This window comes from Ptychodera flava, chromosome 19 (genome assembly GCF_041260155.1).
Source record: "Ptychodera flava strain L36383 chromosome 19, AS_Pfla_20210202, whole genome shotgun sequence".
Lineage (NCBI taxonomy): Eukaryota > Metazoa > Hemichordata > Enteropneusta > Ptychoderidae > Ptychodera > Ptychodera flava.
Window position 1 is genome coordinate 34,727,057 of NC_091946.1, and position 8,057 is coordinate 34,735,113.

Here is an 8,057-nt window from a genome sequence, read left to right on the forward strand (position 1 = left end):
GTATAAGTCCTATCTTTCATCAAAATGTTAATCACTTGGTAAATGTGCTCTTTAATAAAGGTGATCGACAACAGGCCTCTTTTACAAAGTCCTTCTCCGATCATCCCTTAAATCTTATTACGTATAACCCAGTAGCTGTATTGTACACTAAAAAACTTTTTCGCTGGTGATCTAATTAACGTAATTTTGCTTTCTGTCCCCCCCCCTCTCATGGTGTATTTCTGGGTTATACGTAATAAGATTTAAGGGATGATCGGAGAAGGACTTTGTTAAAGAGGCCTGTTGTCGATCACCTTTATTAAAGAGCACATTTACCAGTGATTAACATTTTGATGAAAGATAGGACTTATACCATGTAAATATTCAATGTAAACTAGAACTCATGCGAGAACCAGGAATTCGAGACCGTCCCTATAAGGAGACATCTTGACACTACTGAACATGCATTCTATTCGTATCTTCGTTTCAGCGCTCTCTTGATTTTCATTTGGTCAAATATGACTTTGAAACGGCTTTACCATTACGTGACAAGAACGGATGGTGCATACCTGTCGGTATCGGTGAGTTTGTCTGACATCAAATCCACCTAATTTCAACGAGACCAGTGGTTGAAGCAAATGTACAGTACTATTTCACAGCACGGAAACCCCTGTAATGTCCCAAAGTGGTTGTCTTTTCAAGATGCTCGATCACCTATTTATTCCAAATGTCAACACTTTCTCATTTGAAATCAAAGTAGCCCGTAGAAGATTCAATGATGCTTTGGCAATATATTACATACTTTAAGTTTATAGTTATGACAATCACATTACCAGATAAAGAATGTTTTTATAAGAAACTAACAGTTTGTTTGAAAAGGACGGATGTTTGCGGCAATTCCCTATTCGCATCGCAGAAAAACATGTTTTCATCGTTCATTAAAGCTTTACGTGCAAATTACTATATAGTTGGAACTGGCACAAGAATTCCAATCGAGTCCTGCTAATTGTTAATTTTTCAACCCGGAGTTATATTAGAAAAGTAACAATGCAAGATGTTAACCGAAGTAAGTTTATAAAAGTCGAACTATCAAAGCAAATTTTTCACCAACGCCATGATTGATTTTTATCGATCGCATGTAGGGAGAATCTGGTTGACATTATATAATGTGAGCAGTCCGATCACATGACAAGTTGCAAGGGTATTCTTCTTTTGTCACTCATTCTTGCTGATTACAAATGCATTTAGCTTTTTGTGGTCAGTAGCTAGCTGCATGATAAGTGTTTCGTCGTAGAACAAAATGATTATATTTTCAAACACAGGTGAGCCTGGCTTGCTGCTCGCTCCTGCCAGAGGCCATTATGATGGTTACAGTGAAAGAAAATGACTGAAAAAAGGCTTATCAGAAATGCGTTCAAGGACGGCGACCTTTTCAGCAACATGGGTGACCTTATGGTACTGAACAAAGACTACTACATGTATTTTGTTGACAGAATCGGCGACACATTCAGGTACACCCTTTATGCCATTGATTGTGCTGCATAATAATTTTCGAGATCTCGCGTGGCTATTGGTGTTAAACATAGTCTCGTGACACTGACACACTTCTTATCATCGGCAATGATAAAAGTGCAATAAAAACAGCAATTTCTGTTCAATTTAGAAATCACTGAATTCACGACAAACAGGGCATAATTCTCGACAACACATGATCAGAAAGTTTTTATCAAACCAAACTCAATTCTTACAATATTTTACCCTAGATTAGTATATGTTTATTTTTCTGAATCACAACAGGCGGAAGGGCGAAAACGTCTCAACCACTGAAGTGGCTGAAATTATTGGAATTCACCCTGCTATCAAAGAGGCAAACGTCTACGGAATTCAAATTCCAGGTATGCTCTCTCTCTCTCTCTCTCTCTCTCTCTCTCTCTCTCTCTCTCTCTCTCTCTCTCTCTCTCTCTCTCTCTCTCTCTCTCTCTCTCGTTTCGACAAAAAGGTGTTGAAGTGTCACCGGTTTGATTTAAAATAAACGTATCAAAACAAATTACTTAACCTTGGGGGAGTTTATAAAAATACAAAATAATAAAAAGTACACTATCTTAGCTTGGACAGCACATAACTAAGAAATTAGTCTCCAGAGAGTTTAGTCCACGCACATTGATGAGTGAACAAGTCCTTCTTTGGCTGCTGAACTGAGGCTTGTCAGAACCGTGGAGAGTTCACCGAGCAAATCAAACGTGAGTGTGAAGGTCTAGAAGTAAACACTGACAAGATCCCAAATAGCCTAACTCGTCTAACTCAAAATCTGCACTGTTCAGTATTTACACTAAAATGATTCTATCCAGAGAACAACAAAACAATGTATCATTTTTATAAATATGCCAATTACAGATATAAAAACATCTTCACTTGTAGTAAATATGATCTTCCAAACATTTCTAACCTTGATTAATTAAACTTAAGGTCATGGAGGAGAATAATCTACATAAAACACCCTCTTCAAAAAACACAAGTTGTCAAAGAAAATTTTCTTTGTACAAATGAGATATTAAAAGCATGAACAACGATATACCCTAAATGCAAGAGAGACAGACGGCAATCAAATCGTCCCTGTCCTTGATATGTCTACAAACCACTGTCAGCAGATTTGAATAAATATAATAAACTTCAAAATGCTGCAAAGCTAATATCAAAGATAAACATGTTTTTCAACTGTAGAGTAGTTTTACTGGGATTTGTTAAATTTGCGTGAAAAGTAGTAGACAAGATGATCTATACCATGACTATCTTGTAATAAAATAGCACCAGCAGCAACATCACTAGCATCTACAGCTAATTTGAATGGCAAACTGAAATCTGGTGCAGACAAGACTAGAGCGCTTTGAAGTATTGCTCTAAGTGTATCAAATGTCTGTTAGCATTTTTCTAATAAAACAAACTTTAATTTCATTTTCAGTAAGCTCAGTAATGGTGGAGAAATTGGACAAGATTTCCTCATATTCGTGGATCAATTCTACTACCAGTTATTGTTGTGAAGGCTAGAGATGTGCCAAATTCTACCAAAGATTTACTAGGATATCTGAATTTCTGAGTTGGGCCGATCCTTGCTTTGAATAAGTAGTATTTTCACTGAAGCCAGTTTCACTATTACTACCCTCATAATAGTTTCAACTGACTGCACTGACAGGTTGTGTTACTGTACTAGGAGTGTTCATTTATAATATGGCTCAAACGTGTTTATGTGACTTAATTGTTTTTGTTTTCGCCTGTCAGGAGTTCTCAAGATGTAATTTAAACTAAATTTCTTAGCAATTAGATAAGGAGCGAAGTAACGGGCAGTAGTGGCTTGCCAGGAACCAGAAGAAGAGCAAGAACCTTTTACCCAGGTTCGAACTTGCGTTTTTAGGTTTTTTATCATGTTAAAGAGCCATTGACCACTGAAATGGCTAAAGATTTTCTCTGGATCATTAAAACGCCCTTGAAAGTCTAGTACGAAATTTCTGTGCATAATGCAGATACATTCACACAATCATTGTCGTCATATAGGAATTTCTAAGTTGCCCTCAGACTGTATGTCTAAATACAAGCAAAAAGGGGATAAAACGAAGAGCCAATTGAATTAACTCGCGAACAGCAAGGGAATAAAATGCATTTCTTTTGCCTTTGTCATCATCTATATGTTCCTTGGACCTGGTAAATTTCACAGTTTACCTTGAATGATAACGATTATTGGACCTGATTTGATGTCTATTCATCCCACTGTATCTCAGTGTCAAAATAGTAGGTCCTGATCATATTTTCCAAAGTTAATAAAAACGCTCGAGAGCAGCTTGGCTTTCAGGGTGATAGGCAGAGGACCTATACTGCTTAGGGCCTGACTGCTTCATTATTTGTTGAAAAAATCCAGACATAAAGTTCGAACCTTGATCGGACTTGACAGATTTAGGAAGGCCAAATAAAGTAAAGAATTTGACTAAAGCATCACAGTAGTTTTTGCCTTTATGTTTATGGTATGGATTCTTGGAACCGAGCGGATTTACACATTATAGTCAACACGAGTTCATTTCCTGATTTAGTTTTGGGTAGGGGCCCAAAACAGCATACGTGTATCCTACAGAATGGTCCTTGAAATGCAGGAATTGGCTGTAAAGGGGCCTTTGGAATGGTCTGATTTTTCCCTACCATTTGACATGTGTGACAAGTTTTACAGAAATGTGCTACATCCTTCCTGGGATTGGGCCAAAACATGACTGAGAAATAGTGATTCCTGACTGCTAAATGACCAGCCCCGGGAATTTCAGCAAGATAGGACTTTTGAACAACAACTTAATGTTTTATTGCCCAATCATCATCAACTAAGCCATCTGGAAGTCTCCATTTACGCATAAGAAAACCTTTTTGGCAATGCAGAACGCTTGTATAATAGTTAAGATTCTAAGCTTTAATAATATGCATTATTTAGTAATACCTCTGTTGTATTTAGATCATATCACTTTGATAATCAAATCAAGTGTTCTGATGGAGAAATGTCAAATTTACATTTCCATTCCAGGTCAAGATGGTCGTGCTGGTATGGCTTCTCTCGTCCTGAAAAATGGAGAAACGTTTGAGCCTTCAGAGTTCTACAAACATGTAACAACCTCACTACCAATGTATGCTTGTCCACGGTTTCTACGTATGGTGGATAAACTTGACAAAACGGGAACCTTCAAGTACAAGAAAGGAGATCTCATTAAACAAGGATTTAATCCGGAGGAAATAAAAAATAAGATGTATTACATTGACATCGCTGGTCGTACATACAAACCTTTGAACGAATCAGCATATTTGCACATCGTAACTGGAAAAGCCAAACTGTAAGCAAACAAAGCTACGCATAGCATTGTCGCACATTGTCGCACAAAAGTATCTGGTCATTAACAAAAAACAGTTCACGCAAAAGAAACGCATTGCCAAAAGTAAGCATAACAACGCTTAAACTGCAGCTGACACCTGCACGGCCGATATCTATCAAAATCCCATAGTTAATGAATAAATGTAATTAGGCTATGCAGCAAAGATATATGTCAAATGTGAATCGAGTGAATTTAACGGTATAAAAGTTGATTACCCGAATAATTCTGATGAGTGTATGGTTCTTCTGCTATATCAAACTTCTTTTCCGTAATTGAAGGAATAAAATTTGACTTCAGAATTATGCCAGGTGACCTGTAAAGTGTCAGTTACTAATAGGATTATGGTTCACCTCCACGGTTTTGTTTAACATGTAGTATTGATTTTAAAAAATTTCTTTGACTCCAAAGGTGTTCCCAGATTATTCTGATGATTATACGCTCCCACTGCTATATCCACCTAGTTTAACCTAATTTAAGGAATGTGTTTGACATAAAAAACATGCCAGGTGACCTGTAAAGTGTCAGTTAAGAATAGGATTATAGAATACTACCATGGCTTTGTCCGACATTTAATATCGTTTTGAAAAGAATATATATATGACTCAAAAAGTGTCCTAATGACTTCAAAGGTGTCTCCGTATAATTGTGATGATTATTTGCTCCCACCGCTGTATCCAAATACTTTTACATAATGAATAAATGTGTTTTAATTCAAAAATATGCCTGGTGACCTGTAAAGTATATTTGCTAAGAGGACCATAGGACACTTTGTTGACTTCGTCCGACATGTGGTATTGAATTAAGAAAATACATTTGATCTAAAAGTGTCCTCATGATCTCAAAAATGTCCTCGGATTATTCTGATGGAAATGCTTCAACTGCTATATCCAACTACATTTAGTGATGGAAGAGAATTGTTTGACTACAAGTAAGTGCCAGGTGACCTGTAAAATGTCACTTACTGATAGGATTATGATACATTTCCATACCTTCGACCAATATTTTTTGAAGAGAATAAATATGACTCTAAAAGTGTTCCAATTAACTCAAAGGTGTCCCAAAAATTCTGATGATGATATACTGCCTCCACTTTACTAAACTTCCTTTAGGTATTTGAACGAATATGTTTGACTTCAAAAATGTGCTAGATTACCTGAAAGTATGAGTAACAAAACGGATTATGGTATACTTCCTTTTCTTCGTATTGCATGAAGAAAATAGATTTGAAGGAAACGGTACATCATGATCTCAAAACTGTCCCCGGATAATTTCTAAATCAAACTACGCATACGTAATTGAAGGGATTTTGTTTGACTTCAAAAATGTGCCACGTGACCTGTCAAGTATAAGTTACTTCTAAGAATATGGTACACTTGCACTGCTTTGTCTAACATTTATACGTTAAGCATTGTCAGACTTTAGTTTGCAGCTGGACATTTAGCATGGGTACATCTTTGAAGTCAGGGACACCTTAAAGGTCTTAAGAGACATCGCATGTTGAATGTATTGATGTGTTGTTTGGTCATTTATTTGAATTCTCATTCAATTTATTTTTCTCTTTGCTTATTTGTTTTATATTTATGCCTTTATTTATTTGTGTGGGTTTGTTGTTTATTTGTTTATTTATTTGTTATTTATAATATTTTGATCTTTTGTTATTTGTTGTTTGTTTGCTTTTGTTTTTTTTGCTTGTTTATTTGTTTTGGTTTTTGTTGTTTCTATATTTGTTTGTACAGTTTTATTTATTTGTTTGTTTGGTTGAGTTAATGGTATTGTTTTTGCTTGTTTGTTCGTTTGTTTATCCTGGCTCCCCTTTACCTAGAGCACTCAACATCGAGTTTATACACGCACTGAACAATATTGATTAATATGAAATACTCTGTGTCGCGTAAAAGTGCTGCTTTTGCCAAGGGAGAAAGTTATCGTACACTGCACTGCAGCGTCACAACTGGTGGAGTGCCGTTTTCATCCCCTGTCGATCTTCTCCCATGACAATTGTCGTAAAGTTTCAAAGTCATGGAAACAATGTCAAAGAAAAGTGTCAAGTTACAAACAACAGCAACATGTACCGAAACACGTAAATATGTTCAGTTCATATCTGGTTTTTACTGATGGCGTCCTTTAAATGTTCTCTTCTCCAGCGACAGTCAGAAGGCTGATTTTTTCTTAATTGTGACGAGAGGTGTATTGACATGTAAAGATATTGCTCTATGATAATTTGGCACAATCAAAACTTGCAGGGAAAATGGAAGATATTCGCACATACGCTCACACTGCAGTAAATCCTCTCGCCCGTTCATTGGGACATCCGGATCCCATATTCCCTCACTCGCCATGGAAAACACACTTACCCTCTTCTCATTAAAAAAGCCCCCACTGGTTCTGTGCCATATCATTGTCCTCCCTATTGAAGTACTGTGAAAAATAGCATAACATTCTTTACCAAGCTTAATTGCAGAATACAGCCCCCTTATTTCCAGGCCAGTTACGATTAAAATTGCCATATTCCCCCTTCCCTTTTAGCCTTTACAAGAAACATTTGAAAAAGAACGCCGACTTGCCGGGAAACGATTTGGGAAGACTTAACGAAAAGCATATTCCTGCTATGCTGCTTCCTAGTACAGACTTCACCATGAATTGGATTTCACAGGCCTTTTCTTATATGCATGGGTCTATGATCATCGGTTTTCTTGCCTTTAGCTACCGTTGTCCCAATATCGAACACAAATAGCTACATATTCACAAAGTTTGGGCTATATCGAAACGCAGTGGTGCCGATTTCAACATTTGGGCGACCTGTACAATATTGCGCACTCCTTTAGGCCAAGAAGACTGAATATTTTAAATCAAATACGTTTTAAGTTTCACAGCACGTACAATGGTACTGATGACCCTCGGTATATAGAGCCAGTGGCTCCAATTTTGTACTCGTCAGCATTGAATAACAATCTTTCCTCAGCTGCGTTGAAGTTTGAAATTTCCGCCAAATACATACCGTTACCAGGAGGTGGAAATAGGACGTTTTGAAATGAAAAGGACGTTAGCTATGCTGTTGGAACTTTATCCGACAGGGTAGAATTGGACAGTACGCGACTGCTCGAACAATTTCTTATCAGGTATTATAAGCTTAAAGCATGAGGTGCACGTCAATATACTCAAAATGGGTCACGTCCTTGACCT

The 8,057-nt window shown here is 37.0% G+C and overlaps 1 protein-coding gene across 1 annotated transcript; it reads left to right on the forward strand.

Annotated features, from left to right (window-relative positions):
* The first annotated feature begins 96 nt into the window (after positions 1–96).
* On the forward strand, positions 97–5,595 carry LOC139119370 (long-chain fatty acid transport protein 2-like). The gene is made up of 4 exons (XM_070683158.1): positions 97–560; positions 1,302–1,490; positions 1,777–1,874; positions 4,535–5,595. Exons 2-4 carry the CDS (start codon positions 1,363–1,365, stop codon positions 4,840–4,842), a joined length of 534 nt encoding a protein of 177 aa, XP_070539259.1. The 5' UTR covers positions 97–560; positions 1,302–1,362; the 3' UTR covers positions 4,843–5,595.
* The last annotated feature ends 2,462 nt before the right edge of the window (positions 5,596–8,057 follow it).

Bases quoted from the DNA above. Each gene is read 5' to 3' on its own strand.
- LOC139119370 (XM_070683158.1), top strand. From the start codon at position 1,363: ATGACTGAAAAAAGGCTTATCAGAAATGCGTTCAAGGACGGCGACCTT. The intron at 1,491-1,776 runs GTACACCCTTTA...GAATCACAACAG, and splicing joins AGAATCGGCGACACATTCAG to GCGGAAGGGCGAAAACGTCT. The intron at 1,875-4,534 runs GTATGCTCTCTC...TTTCCATTCCAG, and splicing joins CTACGGAATTCAAATTCCAG to GTCAAGATGGTCGTGCTGGT.